The 19,637-nt window shown below is 50.5% G+C and overlaps 1 protein-coding gene across 11 annotated transcripts in view; it reads left to right on the forward strand.

Moving 5' to 3' along the window:
• STX18 (syntaxin 18) overlaps positions 1-19,637 on the forward strand; it is a 117,292-nt gene that overhangs the window by 83,874 nt on the left and 13,781 nt on the right. For all 11 annotated transcript variants that reach the window (XM_021100998.1, XM_021100999.1, XM_021100996.1 and 8 more), the window contains exons 3-6: positions 2,189-2,304; positions 4,842-4,919; positions 5,119-5,185; positions 15,987-16,102. In XM_021100998.1, coding sequence (XP_020956657.1) covers positions 2,189-2,304; positions 4,842-4,919; positions 5,119-5,185; positions 15,987-16,102 — 377 coding nt within the window. The remainder of the gene's footprint in view (positions 1-2,188; positions 2,305-4,841; positions 4,920-5,118; positions 5,186-15,986; positions 16,103-19,637) is intronic.

Raw genomic sequence — 19,637 nt, forward strand, 5'->3', positions numbered from 1 at the left:
AAAGCCTCCAGTGGCCACGCCAGCCGGCAGTCCCAGCTTCTCTGCTACAGGGACTCCTTTCCAGTCGACGGTGGCCTATTTGTATTTGCATGAGCATTGTATTTGGGGAAAACCTGTTGATAACTGGAGAAATAGCTATTGCAGGTTCCGTAACAACTTTAAATAAACGTGTACTTTTCAGAGCACCACCTGCGTTCCTTTGAAAAATAGTGCACACAGATGCTGGGCGTGTTAGTATGGAGATGCAGACCGGGCACCCGTGGCACGCTGCCCCTTGGAATGAACCAGGAGGTCCCAGAGGTCACAGCTGGGTGCTCGGTTTGCAGGGACCATCTGGATTACCTCTGTTTCCCTTCCCTCTCAGGTGTGTCCTGTGGCAGGTCACACGTTCTCTGGTCATTCTGGCTGCCACCCACCGTGGGGCTTGCAGGTCTTCTCCCGCTGTCCCCTGTGCAGCACCTCCCCTGCCCGAACCGACCCCTCCCTCCTTGGGTCCCACGTTCGCTTTCCGGACCCCGTGCCCCCTGGTCTGTGCGTGGTACCCTCTGTGGGGCCAGAATGAGCCTTGCCTACTTTGAGCTCCCAACCCTGCCGCAGCGCCTGACATGTGGGGATTAGTAAACAAGTGAGCGAATGAGTGTGTCACCAGGATTAACAAGGAGATAAAATACATATGAGGCCCTGAGAATAGTGTCTGGCACGTGCTAAGTGCTCAGCTGCCGTTAGCACACCTACTGAGTGTGGGACGGCATGTGAGGGGATCGGGCGACAGAAATGAAGGAGGCAGAGTCCTGCTCCCACGAAGCTGCCTTCTCCTGGGAGGAGTCGGGCGTTCATGATCCAGAGCATCTGCAAGTGCCGGGCAGTCGGAGCCGGTGGGAGGAGAGGCGAGCTCGGGCCCGGGCCTCACGGAGCAGAGTGCAGAGGGCGGCCGCAGCGCAAGAGCCGCTGCGTCCCCGTGCAGCACGGGCCTTCGCTGAGGGCGCTGGGGAGGTGGCTCTGAGCGGAGCTGCACGGCAGGGACTGGGTGGGCATCTGGGGGTGAGGATCCAGGCTGCGGGAGGCTGTGCGGATGGTGGGGAGCAGGGAGGCCCGTGCGACTGGAGTGCAGTGATGGAGGGCGAGAGGGAGAAGTGTGCTCACTGCTGGGGGTGGGAATATCAGGACTTTGTTTCTTCTGTTTTGTTTTTTGCTTTTTAGGTCCACACCCATGGCATGTGAAAGTTCCCAGGCTAAGGATCGAATCAGAGCTACCTAGAGCTGCTGGCCTACCCCACAGCAACACAGGATCCAAGCCGTGCCTGTGACCTACACCACGGCGCATGGCAATGTCGGATCCTTAACCTACTGAGTGAGGCCAGGGGTCGAACCCACTCCTCATGGATCCTAGTTGGGCTTGTTACTGCTGAGCCCCAACGGGAACTCCAGGACTTTGTGTTTTATTCTCAGTCGGAATGAGATTGGGTGGCTAGTGGGGCTGGCAGGGAAGATGGAATGATTATCTCCGGTTGCTTTTACCTCGGTGTTTTGTGGTTCTTCATTCCAGCCCGAGCATCCAGAGTGTCTGAGCACTGTTAATGGTAACGCTGCCGCACCAGCCCGCATCTTACAAAGATGAGCGAGGTGATAAAACTGCCACACCTGGAGCTTCGGGTGCAGCGTTACTGATAGTGAACACCCTTACTGGTCCAGTGACTTGAGTTTTTAACTTCGTATCAGGGGAGATGACCTGGGTCTAAAAGCTCTTGCATTGTGGGTTTTGAGGACTGCTTGTCAACGTGGGCAGGTGGCAGCCTGGATGGACCAGCATCCTCTGTGCAGCCCGCCCGGGCTTCAGTCGGTGTGCTGGGGGACCCCGTTGTCCTCAAAGTCAGAGCCCACACCCTTCACAAGGCCTGTGTGCTCGGGCCCTGCCTCCTCTCCACGCCCGCCTCGGTCCCTGCGGCCTGGCCTGCCCCAGTGTGGTCTGCAGGCAGTGTGTTCTACCTGGCGGCCTTCGTAGGCGGTGGTCCCACTGTCTAGAGTGTTCGCCCCCCTCCTAGCCCGCCAGTTCCTCCTCCTCCTCAAGTCCCCACGTAACGGTCCCTTCAGCAGACAGGTTGGTTCTTCCCTCACCCCGCCCCCCGCCTGGCTCCACGTGCGGTCATTGCCACTGCCTTTCGCTTTTGCCCCCTCTCTCTCGCTGTAGCCACACCATGTCTGAATACGGGCGAATGACGGACACGGAGCGAGACCAGATAGACCAGGATGCTCAGACGTTCATGAGGACCTGCTCAGAGGCCATCCAGCAGCTGCGAGCCCAAGGTCAGTGCCCCGAGACGCAGGCACAGCCCCAACTCCATGAAGCACCCACGGGATGCATACGGCACAGCCGGGAAGCTCCTCGGTGTCCTTAGAGAGCTGGGTTTCAGAACCGCGGAAGTCTTCTCTCCCTGACTGGTGTTGTAACCTGAGCTGTTAAAAGTAGTGAAGAGGCCGTGATTCGAGTTAAATAGCAAGGACCTCTCCTGACAGAACCAAAAGTTTCCCAAGGGGCCAGGGGCGGAGAGGGTGGATGGGGTGGAAGCGTGGGCAGGCCTGCCTGCGCCCTGGGTGCCCCGACGGGGTCAGCGGTTGAAGGTGCATGAGGAGGACGCAGGAAGGTGCTCTCTGCTTTGAGTGTCACAGTTGGCGAGTCAACCACTTGTGTGCCCAGCCTGGCTCCACCCTCTCTGACCACATGGCCTTGGCAAGTCACTTAACCACCCCTGAGTCTCAGTCTCTTCGTCTCTGAAATGGAGCCAGTGCTGTGGTTATCTCAGAGGGTTGTTATGAGAACTGCATTCCCAGGACCCTAGAACCACGGCTAGGATGAGGGTTATTCTCATCCCTTCACTTGCCCTGCTGTGTAATTCTTGTTAAGGCACTGAGATAGTTATGCATCTTCCTTGCTGCCGCTTCTTTGTTTTGTTTTGTTTTGTTTTTTAGGGCCGCTCTTGTGGCATGTGGAAGTTCCCAGGCTAGGGGTCGAATTGGAGCTACAGCTGCTGGCCGTAGCCACAGCAACTCGGAATCCGAGCCACATCTGGCTTCTTTTTTTTTTTTGTCTTTTTGCTATTTCTTTGGGCCGCTCCCGCAGCATATGGAGGTTCCCAGGCTGGGGTCGAATCGGAGCTGTAGCCACCGGCCTACGCCAGAGCCACAGCAATGCAGGATCCGAGCCGCGTCTGCAACCTACACCACAGCTCACAGCAACGCCAGATCGTTAACCCACTGAGCAAGGGCAGGGACCGAACCCACAACCTCATGGTTCCTAGTCGGATTCGTTAACCACTGCGCCACGACGAGAACTCCTGGCTTCTTTTTTAATGTGCTCAGACAGACACAGATTGTGTTAACATAGCATTGAGTTCAGGTGGCCAGATGCTGCTGTGCTTGACACAGATGTCTGTTTGGGAAGCTTCCATTAGGACCCTGATGGACCACCTGAAGAGTCTGATGAAAGCTCCTGCCCGAAGAATGTACATACACACACAATTCTGTGTATAATTTCATAGGTCTGCTGAATTCCTCCCCTGCATCTCGGGTTCAGCAGCCCTGTGGTGAAAGTGAGTCAGTGCTCCATTTGGCAGCACATATGCTAAAATTGGAACGACACAGAGACGACTGGCACGGCCTCTGCCCAAGGGTGACATGCAAGTTACTGAAGTGTTCCATATTTTTTTAATAAAAAGAATGTATATACGTGTATGATGGAGTCCCTTTGCTGCACAGCAGAAATTGGCACAACTTTGTAAATCAACTATAATTCTTTTAAAAAAAATCGTGCTCTTTGCCCTTAAAGACATTCATTGAGATGACCTAGTAAATACATGAACATTTAATCCAACGAGGAATTCAGTACCAAACCCTGTGACCTTGGGCCACTTGTTGACTCTGAACCTTAGCATCTCTGTGAGTAAAACAGGCATAATCATAATTGCCTTTTGGATTATTTGGATCACTAGCAATAATTTCTGTAAAGTACCAGCAGCCTGCACACGGTGGGTTTCAGTCTCGTAAATGTGAGCTGTCCTACCAATAACCAGCTCGGGTTCTAGGAAGAGGTGATGGTTCACAGAAGAAAGGCGTCCCTGGAGTTCCCGCCGTGGCTCAGTGGCAACGAACCAGACTGGTATCCACTAGCATTCAGGGACTCAGGTTCCAGCCCTGGCCCTGCTCAGTGGGTTAAGGTCCGGCATTGCCGAGAGCTGTGGTGTCGGTCGCAGACATGGCTCAGATCTGGCATTGCTGTGGCTGTGGTGGAGACCGGCAGCTACAGCTCTGATTCGATGCCTAGCCTGGGAACCTCCATATGCCATAGGTTTGGCCCTAAAAAGACAACAACAACAACCCCAAAAAGGCGTCCTCACAGCTCGGGAGTCAAGGTTTTCTGGAGAAGGAGGTTTGACTCGATGTCTAAGGGAATGAGTGGCTGAGAGGAGAGGCCAGAAGGTTCCAAACTGAAAGAGAGCCCAGACAGGCAGGCAGGGCGGCTGTGCTTTGAGTTTGATTCGAAGGTCAGCCTGAGCCTCGGAGGCTGTCAGCAGAAACGGGGTCGGCACCTAGGGAGCGGGCCGCCTCAGATACGGTCCCGCCGTGCTGTCATCCACCCCGAATTCCTCGACTGTGGTTTTCCTGCAGATTTAATCTTTTACTCCTGCAAAGCCTAATAAATCTTAATGCAATGTCATTTGACGCAAGACTAGTTTTGTAGCTGTATTTTTAAGACTACGTCTCATAAAGAAACGGCTGTGAGGCCGCTGATGATTGTTCTGCAGGGTGACTGGTACGAAGCCCTGAACACTCTCCTTCCGTTGCAGCCCACAAGGAGGTGCCTTCCCAGCAAGTGAAGGAGCACAGGAGTGCCGTTCTGGACTTCATCGAAGATTACTTAAAAAGTATCTCCATTTCCCTCTCTCTCTCTTTTAAGTATTTCGTTTTACCTTAAAGGTCAGATGTAGCGTTTCACACTAGAGGGGGCCCAGCATTAGCTTTGCTGGCGATAGCTTTAGGTGTTGGGTCTCACTGGGTTTAATGATTCCTTTGCCTGAGCAGCAGTTTCTAATGGTGTCTGGTCTGGTGTTTTCCCCTGGACAGGAGTCTGTAAGCTCTACTCCGAACAGAGAGCCATCCGAGTTAAGCGAGTGGTGGACAAGAAAAGACTGTAAGTATCGCCTCTGCGGATGCGCCTCATTCATGACAGTGGCCATAATACAGCAACGAAAGTTTCTAGAGCCCGAGGCTTTACAGCCTGCCCCGCTTGGACTTGCTCGTGAAAGGCCGGGGCCGGTGCTCGAGGAGCCCCCTCCGTGTGTGCCGGGCCCCTGCGAGGCACGGCCCAGCTCCCGGTAGCCCACGAGGCAGGACGGTTGTCTCCCTCGACCCTCAGGCGGGACCTCGGGCAGCTCGCCAAGGCCCACAGCCAGGAGGCGGCAGAATTGGGATCTGAGCCCACGCCTTTGGTCCAGAATTCATGCTCTCACTCATCCCGTCCAATTAAATAACCTTGTGCGCCTGGCACGGGTTTAACGGTCTCACCGCGGACCCTCTGACCCCCACACCCCTCCTCACCGCCCCTGAGGGACGAGCTGGAGCGCAGGGAGGCCTTGGGTCATGGGCACACACAGCTCCCTTGCGATGCCTGTGGAGCCCCACGCCTGTTTAGTGTGGGCGCTGTCACAAACCCGCTTTGCAGGCGAGGACACCAGAGCTGCCGCAGGTTAAATGACTGGCACCAGGCCACACGGCCAGGCAGTAGCAGAGCCATCCTCTGCATTTCCTGAGCGCCGGTGTCTAGAGCACAGGACAGGGTCCTCTGAGAAGCCTCCCTTGCGGCAGCTCAGCCAGCCTGCAACTGGGTTCCCGAAGGAAGACGGGTGCTAGGGCCCGGCTCCAGCTCTTGCTCACGGCTCTGCTAGCTTTGGCAAGATTTCGGGGTGTTCTTTCAGAGGGTGACATTACACGCTCCTTTAGGCCAGGTTTGCTTCATTCTTACTGTGGCCGGCTCCCCAACACCACGCTCAGCCTAGGGGGGTGCCTCTGGGGCTCAGCATATCGTCCCGCTCGGCTGAAAGAGAAAAAGAGACTTATCAGTATCCCATTTTATAGAGGCTCAGGGAATTTAGGTCACTTGCCTGCCTCCACGGCTGAACTGAGAGTTGAATGTGGTTAACCAGGACAGGCTTCTCAGACAGTGGGCTTTGTGCTGGCTGTTGAAAGAAAGTAATCCAGGTAAGTGACTAGAGAGGAAGCAGCACCCAGGCTCGGGCAGGAGTGCAGGCAGAGCCTTGGCCCAAGAAAGCGGAGGCTCTGTGCTGTGGGCTTCACCATCAAGAGGCTGGGTGGTCGCTGGATCTCACGCTCTCCAGAGGCAGCTGCCTTATCCCGGCTGGACCCTGGCCCTGGAGACTGAACAGGGGCCTCGAGTAAAGCAAGAAGGGCCTTTCTGCTGCCTTCTCAGGGCCTGGTGCTCAGCAGAGGTTTGGACGAATTGCGATCAGTCTGATGGGAATCGTTCTCCTTCAGGCAGTGAGGTTCAGCCTCGTCTCCTGTCAGATAGCTGCCCTGTGCCAAGTACCTTAGCGAAGGGCCTTGAGGGACGTAAGGCCCTTCTAGTCCAGGGCAGTCCAGCCTCCCTTCTAGTTCTTCGGCGTCCTTGCCCCGGAAGGCACCCACCTAAGACACACGTATCATTTTATCTCTCCCTTGCTCCAGTGTCTTACCGAGGCCAAGCTTCATAGCGGACACTCTGGACCCATAGCTGTTTGTTTCGTAGTTGGTCTCTGTGGATTTACGGTCCGGCCATACCTGACTACTTTGTGTTCTGAAGAGGCCTTGTTCTCTGAAGTTCTTAGGCCTTAATCCTTGCCGGTTTCTCTGTTCAGAATGTCTTCACATGTATACTTAGATTCTCCGCCCCCTCTCGCCCGTTCACGTGGCAAACTCCTCTTTATGCTTCCAGCCCCAGTTAAGATGCCACCTGCTCTTTAAGGACTTTCCCAGTTTCTGCAGGAGTGTTCGTGGTTCCTGTCTGTGGCTCCTTGTGCATTGTCATGAGCAGGTGTGGCACTTCTACGCTTAGAAGCTGGCTGCTAGTACGCCCCTCAGCCCTCTGTGCAGCACAATACCTGCTCCAGCCTGCAGAAGCTGCTCAGGGAGGACTGTGGGATGCATGTGTGCATGAAGGAGTGAATGACAAGTTATTTGGCTCTAAATTTTTTCACTGTCGTGTTAGACTGGTGGGTTCTTTGTTTTGATTGGTAATGGTTATTGTTAAAAATCATTCTTATAAAATAGACTTGAGGGAGTTCCCGTCATGGCTCAGTGGTTAACGAATGCGACTAAGAACCATGAGGTTGCGGGTTGGATCCCTGGCCTTGCTCAGTGGGTTAAGGATCCGGCGTTGCCGTGAGCTGTGGTGTAGGTTGCAGACGTGGCTCGGATCCCGCGTTGCTGTGGCTGTGGTGTAGGCCGGCGGCTACAGCTCCGATTCGACCCCTAGCCTGGGAACCTCCATATGCCGTGGAAGCGGCCCAAGAAATGGCAAAAGACAAAAAAAAAAAAAAAAAAAAAAAATTGAGAAACCCAAGGTCTCACCTTTTATGGCATTGTTGCTACTTGTTTTGTTCTTGGTAAAAGAAAAGCATATGTGTTAACAAAGGGGCAGGCTGATTGTTTTTATTTTAAATGTTTGACAGTCCTAAGAGGAAAGGTATTCTCGGCTGCATTCATCTTCATGGAATGGCGATATCACACCAACCTCTCCTGCCAAAGGGTTCTTATTCCAAACTAGCTGAGAAGGTCTTGCCCGTTAAGGCAGAAGTCGTCTCAACGGATTCTTCTGGATTTTTCCCTCCATGACTGTTTTCATAGAAGGACGGGACTGTTGCTAAATGTGACTCTTTTCACCCATCCTCTAGGCGCTGTACTATCTGAGTCGACAGTGGCACCTGCTGTTAGTTGCCTTGAGCTCGGGATGGTGGTCACTTTTGTTGGGGTCTCGTCTCTGTCCTTCCTCCTGCTATGAGACCGAGAGTCTGTTGAAGACAGGGACCGTTGTGTCTTTTATCTCTCTGCTCCCAGGGCCTTGATCGGAACCTGGCTCAAAGTAGGTGCTCAACTAATGGTTCTTGAATGAAGGAAGGAAAGGAACGCAGTCCTGCATTCGTGGCTCCTCAGGTCTACATAATGAGAGCTTATAAACTGAAAGGGTCGTGGGCAGTGTAGACGCACCATTGGCACAGTGACCGGTCATCTCATTACCGCCCTCATCTCCCTAAAGCACTAATATTTTGCTTATGATTTAAGTTGAAATAGCCAAGAGATGCCCTCCTGGGTATATAGTCTAATTGAAACCATCAGAAACATTTCTCCTTTCCAGAAAGTAATCGCCTTGTGTGTCATTGCCTCTCTTTTTCCTGGGGAGAGCTTTCACGTGGCAGTCTGGAAATTAAAACTAGCCTCTGATGTTCTTTGCCACTAGCTTCAAGCATTATCTCTGTGGAGGCACAGCAAACGGTACGCAAGTCCAGGAACAGATCCAGACTTAGCAAGTAGGCCTTTGTCTTCCAACTGCTGTTTCCCTCCTACCCACTGGGGGGCCATCTGGCCCTGGCTCCACCCAGGCTGTCTTCACAGCGCCCTGGGTCGGGCTGTCATTTGAGATCTCGCTTCCCCTCCTACAGGGAGGGTCTCGGAGTGGGACGCTCTGAGGCTCTTCCTGCCTCCAGCGAGATTTGAGAAGGAGAAACCTGACTGCGTCCGCGAGGCGTCGTTCCTTCTAACTGCGTAGGTTGTGGAGCAGCGCTTAGGAGGACTGGACAAGTTCCCTGTACCTTCTGGGTTTCTCACTGTAGCCTGAAGTTCATCATCAGAATATTATCACATCCCAGTGTTAGTCCTGCAGGATAATGTGAGAATTTCCTGAGATAGTCTGAGGAAATCCTGAGACCTAAATATGATAAGTGTTACTTGGTAAACCGATTCCGTAGCCAGACAGGTGTGGGAAACCCTCAGTGTACGGAGTTCTCGGAGTCTTCCTCTGACCCTCTGCCTCGACGGCATCTTCCTTCGAGAGAGCCCCGCTCACCACGGAGCCCTTCGCTCTTGACACACCGGGCAGACCCAGTGGAGAAATAGTGCCTGGTCCCATGGCCAGGTGTGTGACCCTGAGGTATTTATTAGTTGCTCCCTTTGCTTGGTTACAGAAAACAAAAATTTTGTTGCATTCCACCTTTCCTCCTTTAAAAAAAGGAAAAGAAAAAAAGTGATTTTTACAACACAGGCTCTCACCGTACTAATTTGACACCTAAAGAACGGACTCATCCTATTTCTTCTGATTCAGTCCTCTCATTCTAACTTGATTAAAGCTTGCTGGGGGAAGAAGTTTGTCTTTTTTTGTTTGCTTTTTAGGACTGCACCCGCGGCCTATGGAGGTTCCCAGGCTAGGAATTGGAGCTGTAGCTGCCGGCCTACACCACAGCCACAGCCACGGAGGATCTGAGCCGCATCTGCGATCTACACCACAGCTCACAGCAACGCTGGATCCTTAACCCACTGAGCGAGGCCAGGGATCGAGCCCACATCCCCGTGGATACGAGTTGGGGTTGCTACCGCTGAGCCACAATGGAACTACAGGATTTTGTCTTTTGCTCTTTAGATCCACAGCTCCTACCCTGTGTCCTGCACATACCCGTAGGACTCTGTCCCTTTGCCAGTGCTGGGCTTGATAATGACAATAAAGATGAAGAAAACAGGAAGTGAGTGGCGTGACGCTAGGCCCATAGCAGTGACTTTGTCCTTTCTAAAAAATTTCAGTTTTATTGAAGTACAATCCTATAAAATTAAAAATATTGAAATGGGGCCTTTTAGTGACTTGCTATGTGTATGCATTGTGAAAGGATTCCTGCCCATGGAGCTAAACATTCCGCCCCGTGTTTATCTAGTTGGGAACATTTAGGTTCTCTCTCAGTGAACTTCTCTTAGGCCACACGGGGTTACGAGCTATAGGCATATGTCGTACACGAGGTCCTCGGACTTTGTTTCTCTCGTAACTGAACGCTTGTACCCTTTTGCCAACCTCTCCGTATCTCTCCTACCTGTGATTTTGCCTCATTGACCCCCGGAATGGGTTCAGCAAACTGTTCTCTATGGGCCAGATCTAGTCCTTGGCTTGTTTTGTACAGCCCTTGAGTGAAGATGGTTTCTGTATTTTTTTTTAATTTTTTTAATTTATTTTTTTTCTATTTTTTGCTTTTTAGGGCTGCACCTGCAGCATATGGAGGTTCCCAAGCTAGGGGTCCAATCAGAGCTACAGCTGCTGGCCTACACCACAGCCACAGCAACACAGGATCCAAGCTGCGTCTGCGACCTACACCACAGCTCATGGCAACGCCAGATCCTTAGCACCCTGAGTGAGGCCAGGGGTTGAACCCTCAACCTCATGGTTCCATTGTGCCATGACGGTAACTCCAGTTTTTCTCTTTTTAAATGTTTGTAAAACAAGAAACTAGAGGAAAAGAAGATGAATACGACAGAGACCATATTTTTTTTTCTTTTTTTTTTTTTTTTTAAACAAAGCCTACAATGTTTATTTGGCTCACGTTGGCCCTGGCTTAGACGGGGCTCTCCGAGGTGAAGGACTGCGTTTTGTTGTTTGTCTTCTGCAGTCCCTCAGGCCCTGATGTCCATGCGCTGTCCAGAGCGGTGAGTCCCCTGACTCGGTGGCAGTGTCACATTGCTGTGTTTCTAAATGCTTGTTCTTTTTTTGTGCTTAATTCATTGCCGATAAGTAACAAACAGCTCGTAATCTCATACTGGTCTGTGGACCACACTTTCAGTAGCAGTGGCCTGAAAATTACCCAGTACAGAGTGGCTGCCCAGGACACATCTGTCCATGCAACGATGGCTTGTGGTAGTCTGAGATAGTTCCTGTACAGGGTGTCTGAGCCAGAGTGGATACCTTGGTCTGAAAGCCACCTTCGAAATGATAGTGCTACAAAATTAAGTGTCAGAAATATCTCCTTTCTACCCAGAGCCTTTGTTGGAGGCATGAAAACAGTGTGAAAGCTGTGCTTGGCTCTGGACTATTGATCACTTTTCCCTAATATTTGTATAGGGCTTTATTTAAGGTTCGCAGTTCTTCCATAAGAATTCAAATCCGGAAAATCTGTTTCTCTCCTTCTTTCCTGTCTCCTTCCGTTTTTTTTCAACCTTAAATAAAATCCCAAAGTTTTTCAAATAAGGGGCCTGGAAACAGATGTTGGCCAGGTGGAAATTGTTTTGAGTGCAGCTATGAGATGCTCAGCTTTCAGTCATAGAAATCAACTTAAGTAAATTAGTGAGCATAAACTGATCTTTCTGATGACTTTTTAAAAACTGCTTTTTTCAAATTGCCTTCAACCAGTTAATTTATAATTTCCCCGAGGACTTCAGTAGACATTCTGTGTATAATCAGATCTGTTTTTATCACTTCAAAAAAAAAAAAAAAAGCACTCAACTTTGTCTCAGTCTGCTGCACTGCAGTCTTTTATCATTTTAAATTGAAAACTGGCACATTAGCATCCTCCGGACCCAAAGGATGGCAGACACTGGTGGACCCTGTTTTTAAAAGTCCGTCAAAGCCCTCCTTCCTGCAACCGTGGGGTGGGCAGGGTGAGGTGGGCGTCCGCAGTGGTGGGGCCCGGGGTGGCTCAGGGTGGCAGTGGGAGCCTGAGCAGGGGCGGGAGGTCCCCCCAGGAGGAGGGGCATGGAGACGGGGGCTGGTTATATGCAGGGGAGCAAGCAAACGGGTGTCTAAGGAAAGCGCTGCAGCTGGAATTGTTCTCGCCTCCGTTGTTGTGCAAGTGGGCTATACCTTTACCTTTTCTCTCACCGCAGGGAAATCCGTTTCGTCTTTCACCATAAAGTATGAGGGTAGCTGTAGATTTTTTTATAGGTGTCTTTTCTCAGGTGAAGGACGTGCCTCCTATACAACTCGTCTCTTCCCCTGGCTTGCTTCGCTCCATAGCAGTGAGTAATGTGGTCCTCATTCCTCTGTACAGCTCCGTCGTACTCCAGTTGATTAAGCCAGTTCCGTTTTAACAGACCTACGCATAGTTTCTAGGCTTGCGCTGTGTTAAAACTGAATTCCAGAATTGCTGCAATGAATAGCCTTGCACTTACCTGTTCATGTTATTGCTGTGTCTTTGGGATGGAGGCCTAGAAGTAATATTACCAGCTTAGAAAGTAAGTATGAATGTCACTTGGCTGGATACTCCCCAGCTCCCTCCGTAGGCGGTAACACCATCCGTCAGCCATCCCATCAGCACGCGAGAGTGTCTGCTTCTCCGCAACCCGCCGTGATCATCCCATTGTGTCTTCAGATGTGGGGGTTTTGCCAGTCACAGGAGGCAAGACCTGCCGGCTCAGTGTCTCTTTCAGTGTACATTGTCTTTTCAGGAGTAAGATGAAGCATCTTTTCAGGTTTAATAGCCATTTGCTTTGCTTTTTCTGTGAACTCTTCTGCCTAGTGTACCATAGGTTTGTTGTCTTCTTCCACATTTTCCTTTAGTTTTGGTGTTTTTGTTTTCTAATACACGTGATTTTTTTAGAACAGTTTTAGGTTCACAGCAGAATTGACCAGAAACACAGGGAGTTCCCATATATTCCCTGATTCACGCAATTCTTTAGCTGCACCCACGGCATGTGGAAGTTCCCGGGTCAGGGATCGAACCCACACCACAGCAGTAACCAGAGCCACAGCAGTGACACTGCCAGATCCTTAACCCGCTGTGCCACAGAAGAACTCCCACTTATGTTATTTTTTAGCATGCAAAAAAACAAATTTTTTTACATAGTGAATATTGTCAGTTTTTCCCTTATTGCTTCTGAATTTTGAATCAGAGTAAAGATTTTTCCACTTCTAGGTTGTAGAATTCACTCATGTTTTTTTCTTGTGTATGGTTCATTTTTTTGGTCTATACCTCTGATGCAATTTGGAATTTCTCCTGATCTGCTGGGTAAGGAAAGGAAGCACTTTTCCCATGTAACTATCCCAGCCCCACTTATTAAACCTTTACTCTGTACTAGTCACCTATATACATTTGAGTCTTTTTTTAAATTTTCTATTTTGTTTCATTGGTCCATCAGTCTTTTCATACCCTAATACCACACTTTCCTCTTTAGTGTTTTCCTGGCTACATTTTATTATAAACACTTTCAAACATACAGCAAAGTTTAATTTTACAGTGAACACTAGGTACCTGCCACATAAATTTTGCCATTTGCATTTTATTATACTTGCCTCTTTCACAGTCTGCCCTATACATTTCATTTAACGCTGTTTTTTGTTGGTTTTTTTTAAATGTATTACAAAGTAAATTGTAGGCATCAGTACACTTCTTAAATACTTCGGCATGTGTATCATTAACTAGAGTTCGATGTTTGTTTGCAGTTTTTCTGACTATTTGTGCACGTTTCCAGATGAATTTTGGAACAGGCTTGTTTGACGTCAGGGTAAGGGAGGAGGAACCCGGGCCATTTTCATTGGGATCGCGTCACATTTATAAATGAATTTAGGGAGAACCACCATCTTTATGATATTTCTTTTTTTCTATCCAAGAGCATTATAGACCTTTTCGTTTGTTAGGGTGTATTTTTTATCTTCCAGGAACATCTTTGAGTTTTTCACAAATGGGTTTTGGGCTTTCCTTGTTAAGTTTACACTGTAGTTTTTGTTGTTAGGTTTTTTTATCATTTATTTTTGGCTCTTGCAAATGGAGTCTGTTTTTTCATTGCATCTTATAAATCTAAACTGGCCACCTTTGGATGAACATCTGAGTTAATTTTTTGTTAATAGGAGCAGGACCGTGATGACTGCCCTTGAAACTGTGTCTTTGTGCACATTGGTGATCCTTAGAGCAGCAGACAGCTGCTTAAAGAGGGCTTCACCCAGACATATCCCATCCCACGTGGTCTTGTTAAAATGTGATTTTGCTACTGCTTTGCTGAGAGGGAGAACTATGTTCCCTCTCCTTGAACCTGAGTGGACCATTCCAACCTGTCTAGGCAGTGAACTCTGACAGAAATGACAGTTTGTGGTTTCCGAGGCGGTCATAAAAGGCGTTGAAGCCTCTGCCATAGTCTCTGAGCCTGCTTGCTTTGGGGGCAGCCCCACCGTCCTCTAGCTGCACCCTCATGAGATACCCCGAGTAGAGCCACCCAGCCAAGCTGCTCCTGCCTCCCTGACCCCAGAGACGCTGATGGCTGGTAAATGGTGATGGCTTCAGGCCCTGCGTCTGAGAGTGGCGTGTACTTGGCCGTGCTCACGGGAACACGTAACGTGATGGACTTGAGGGCTCTGTTCGTGTTGTAGAGGAGCATTTCCTAAACGGCCTTCCCTGGAACACGAGTCCTTTGAGAAAACGCCATGAACATGGTCTCAGTAGTCCGGTTATTTGCAAAAGACATCCTTTTTGGAATTTCACAGTGCATATTGGCATATAAGGCTCCGACAAGTTGTAGAGTAAAATCCCCGTGTTGCTTTGACTCCACTTTCTCAGCTCACTTGATCACAGAGGACTTTTCTCCTGGAGCATGGTGGATGGACTCTGCTCTTCATGGGGCACTTGTTACAAGCATGGCTGTTTACCGTCACATCAAAAAGAATAAAATACTTAGGAATAAACCTACCTAAAAGAAGCAAAAGACCTGTACTCTGAGAACTGTAAGACACTGAGGAAGGAAATCAAAGAGGACACAAACAGATGGAAAGGCATACCATGCTCTTGGATTGGAAGAGTCAGTATTATCAAAATGACTATACTGCCCAAGGCAATCTACAGATTCAGTGTAGTCCTTATCGAATTACTAAGGACATATTTCACAGAACTAAAACAAAATATTTTAAAGTTTGTTTGGAAGCACAAAGGACCCAGAATAGCCAAAGCCATCCTGAGAAAGAAAAATGGAGCTGGACGAATCAGGCTCCCTGACCTCAGACTATACTGCAAAGCTACAGTCATCAAAACCATATGGTACTGGAGCAAAGACAGAAATACAGATCAGTGGAACAGGATAGAAAGCCCAGAATTAAACCCATGCACCTACAGCCAACTACTCTATGACAAAGGAGGCAAGAATGTACAATGGAGAAAAGACAGCCCCTTCAGTAAGTGGTGCTGGGAAACCTGGATAGCCACATATGAAAAAATGAAATTAAAACACTCCCTAACACTGTACACAAAAATAAACTCAAAATGGATTAAAGACATAAATATAAGACCAGACACTATAAAAATAAAACTCTTAGAGGAAAACATAAACCACAACAATATCTTCTCATATCCACCTCCTAGAGTAATGATAATAAAAATAAACAAATGGGACTTAATTAAAAGTTTCTGCACAGCAAGGGAGGGCCTCTTATGGACGGGAAAGTCAGAGCAGGCCTCTGAGAGGGTGAGACTGGGCCCAGCCCTGAGGGTGCAGAGGCTTAGGGACCTCAGACAAGTCCCTGCTGCCTCATGGGTATTTAAAGACTCGTGCTTTTACAGTTCAGTTATTACTTACATACGTGTCCCGTAACGTGTGTGTGTGTGTGTGTGTGTGTGTGTGTGTGTGTTCAGCAACACTTCTGCATTGGGGTGCGATGACCAGCCTCTGGGTTTGTTGAACTTGAGCAGATGGGCCTTCACAGCCCACGTAGAGCGTGGTGTCCGTAGGTGGGCGGATTCCTGTGAGCTTTCCTGCAGGGCCTGCTAAGGGTGCCCGTCCTCTAGGTGCCTTGGCGGGGGTGGGGGTCACAGTCCACCTTGTCAGAAGTGCCCCCTAGCACTATGCCCGATGGCCGCCAGGCCGGGAGCAGCCTGCTCTCCAGCAGAGGGTACAGCGCCAGCGTGCAGGGGGTCACCTGTGACTCCTCTGTTTTCAGGCAGAATCCTGTTGTGTCAGTAAATTATATGACTGCTAGTTTTTTTTATTTTTAGATCTAAGCTGGAACCAGAACCAAATACAAAGGCAAGAGAATCCATGTCTCCTGAGAAAGTCTCACAGAGCCCTTCAAAAGACTCTGAAGAAAAACCTGCCACTGAAGAATATTCAGGTACGACCTAAAATCTTGCCTCGGTCTCCTCCTTATGACCTGCAGGACTGCAGGAGAAGGAACACGGCCCCAGGCGTCTTGGGGTGTTTGTATTTGCATAAAGCAGAGGAAGCACGGAAGTGGCAGCCTTTTCTTGGTCACAGTTGGATCCTAATGACAGCCACTGGGGCTGGTGGGGGAGGGCCCCCCAGTCACCTGGGAGCCCACAGGGTCCCGAGAAAGGGCCTGGGTCACGGCACACCAGTGGGGTGGGAACTGGGGACCTAGAGCTCGGTGGAATCATTGCCAAACTCTTTCCCCACAATCTCGCCTGTCGGTCTCAGGAGGGGTGGGACTGCCACTTGGCGCACCCTCAGGTCTGACCTCGCAGGGGCCTGACCATCCTGCCTCGGGCAGAGCCTGCGTTGTCAGCGCCCTTCATCAGCCGACGGAGCTAACAGGACGAGATGCAAGTCTGGTTTCTGTGCCGTCTCCGTGTATGCTGGCTGGCCTGTGACTCCCAGCAGCTCCTGGCACACAGTGGGTGCTGGGCAGTATGGCGTAAAGTCCTAAAATATAGGGACATCCTCAATCCAGGTGTCCAGCCAGTGTGGCCACCCCGCGAAGGGACTCGTGCTCCGTTGCTGTGTCCCAGAGGGATGAGCAGCGTGAGCACTCACTTGCCGGGGTCCCAGGACGCTGCGGCCTGAGCGTCTTCCTCTCCTCCTCTTCTGGGCTCTCAGGGGGCCCCTCATTCCCCACACCCTCCAGGCGTGGGCACCCTCGCCATTCTCTGCCACCATCAGCACCATTCCAGCGGCACTCGGGAAGGAATTCCATGAATTTCTTTTTTTTTAGGTGAGCCTTCTGAGAGGCTGAGAAACTTGTCCCAGTTAAAACCTCATGAGTGGTGGATGTGGGATTTACCTGTGGGTCTGGGCTGCCTCCCCATCCGGTTTATTCCCTGTGTTTCACAAGCGAGGGGATTCAGGATGCGGTGTTTCCTGTGAGCCTGAAGGATGCAGCGGCCTTCCTGTGGCTGAAAACAGCTTCGGTGCAAAGGGCAAGGAGACTGGACTCTAGTGAGCCCTTCCTTGTGCTGGGCATGCAGGGAGGGTGTCGACAGACCAAGTCTCATTCAGTCTTTTGAGGAGTTACTGTCATTTTACGTGCGAGGAAAGAGAGCTTTGAAAGAAGTCATGTAACCTATTCAAGGTCAAAGTACAAGAAGGGGCAGCACCAGGATTCCAGGTGTGGGTCACTCCTTGTCAAGCTTGAGCCGTCCTCTCTGGAGGCTACCTTGATCCCATGGGCCAGAGGCCTCGTGCACCCCCCGTCTCCCCTTCCCCTAACGAGGGAAAAGCCCACCATCACTCACAAAGTGACGGCGCACTCCTTTTCCTAAGACAGTGCATAGGGAGATAGTATCTAAATTTACTCATGCCAGACCAGCAGACTCAACCCTCCTTGCATGCATCCACCCATCCGTCAAATCATCCATCCATCCATCCATCCATCCATCCATCCATCCAGGAACTGTTGTTAGAGCTGATGAGAGTGGGGAGAAGCCAGTCCAAAAGCTTGGGACCAGCCGAGGGTAAATCTCGTGTGAAGAGAGTCTGGCGGGGGCACCCGGGCAGTGGCGTGGAGGACTGACCGGGTTTGGGCAGGCTCCGTCGCTTGCTCTGTTGAAACAGACCGTGTAGGGAGGGATGGAGACGTGAAATAGGGACGGGGGCTGCTGCAGTCGCCCAGAAACAGGGTGGGGGTGGAGCTCTGTGCCCCCAGCAGGCAGCCTCTCCCTCCCGCACATTTCGCTCAGTCCATCTACCGTAGCGGAAGGATTTTTAAAATCTGGGCTACAGGGTATCTTTTTTCTTACCTTTTCAGTTCTTCATTTCGCGTTTGAAACATGCCGTGTCGTTTAAACGCACGGTGCTTTAGGACGAGGCGGTACAGTTCTAGGCAGAGGGTAGTTTCTCGCCTGTCCTGCTCCTGTTTCTTAAAAAAGGCACCAGTCTTGTTACTTTTTGAGTTCGTGAGCCCAGTAAAGCTCCTCCGTGGTCGCAGCCAAACTCCCGAGCACATCCGATGTTTCGGGGTCTTCGTGCGTGTTCTTACCCAGCCAGGATGAGACCTCGGTGCCCATTTACAGTTTGTTTGCTGACATGGATTCCGCTAAGACGGGGGTGGTTATTCCTGGACACCTCCTGCGCTTCTTCCCAAATGCACCGTGGTCCTACCCTCAGAGAACTCACAGTTGCCAGGATCAGATGCCAGCCGCTGAGAATGTGATAGTGCCAGAAAAGAGCACAGGCAGGAAGGTCGGGGCTCTCTCAGAGATCAGGGGGCTGTCAGGAGGAGGTGGCCCTGAGAATTGAGTCTGGACCTGCAAAAATGGAAGCTTGGGCTGTTCGGGGTGGAGGGAACACCATGAGGCCATGAAGCATGGAGACGCATGAGTCCAGTCGGTAAAGAAAACACTTCTGGGTCAGTAAGACTCCAGAAAGGGAGGGGAAGGAGGCCTTGCACACTGCACCAAGGACCTGAGTCTCTTGCCATTGGGATAGGCCAGGGGCCTGGGCAGAGGCCTGGCGTAGGGGTGCCATGCTGCAGGCTAATCCTTCTGGCTGTAGGTTGGGATGGCTCCAGATGGCCACAGAGGCGAACGTGTGTTTCTTTAAACCTGCCCTTCTAGCTCGGAGCTAATTTATGCTTGGTTCTAATGTCAAGGATGTTCCCTTGTTTCTAATTTTGGTGTTCTTTTTTTTGGTCTTTTTGTCTTTTCTAGGGCTGCTCCCGTGGCATATGGAGGTTCCCAGGCTAGGGGTCTAATCCGAGCTGTAGCCGCCGGCCTACACCAGAGCCACAGCAACACAAGATCCGAGCCGCGTCTGCGACCTACACCACAGCTCATGGCAACACGAGATCCTTAACCTACTGAGCGAGGCCAGGGATCGAACCCGCGACCTCATGGTTCCTAGTCAGATTCATTTCCGCTGCACCACGGCAGGAACTCCTAATTTTGGTGTTCTTATCCTTAAACATAAAAGTAAAAGCTTGAAACGGATACGGTAATGAGGTCAAGTGGAGGAGACGGAGGACCTGGGGACAGGGCGGGACGCGTGAGAAGTAGGGCATTCCTACCTGAACATCGGCCTCTGAAGATAGAAATGTCTTTTTGTTAAAATATACATGCGTTATATTTATTATACCTAAATTATATATAGAGGTGTCTTTTATAAATATGGTGACCGTTCTGGCAAAAACAGCCATCTTTTTTTGATACTTGCCTGCGGTCGGGGATGACCTGAGCTTTGGGGGGTGGCACATCCAGGATCACAGCCATACGCTGACGCAGGTCTGCGTGAACGCTTCCTCGAAATTGGTGCCGTCATTATGTTCTTTTCCCTTATCAGCCTCAAAACAAAAGCTCTGGACTTTGGCCCATCCATCTCCTGGGACTGAAAGCAGCCATGGGAAAGTTACTGGGTTTGGGGGGAAAAGAACAGCAGTGGTATTTGTCTTTGAGTACTTGGCAACCCACCGACAAGCC

The sequence above is a fragment of the Sus scrofa genome, chromosome 8, assembly GCF_000003025.6.
Source record: "Sus scrofa isolate TJ Tabasco breed Duroc chromosome 8, Sscrofa11.1, whole genome shotgun sequence".
In the NCBI taxonomy this organism is placed as follows: Eukaryota; Metazoa; Chordata; class Mammalia; order Artiodactyla; family Suidae; genus Sus; species Sus scrofa.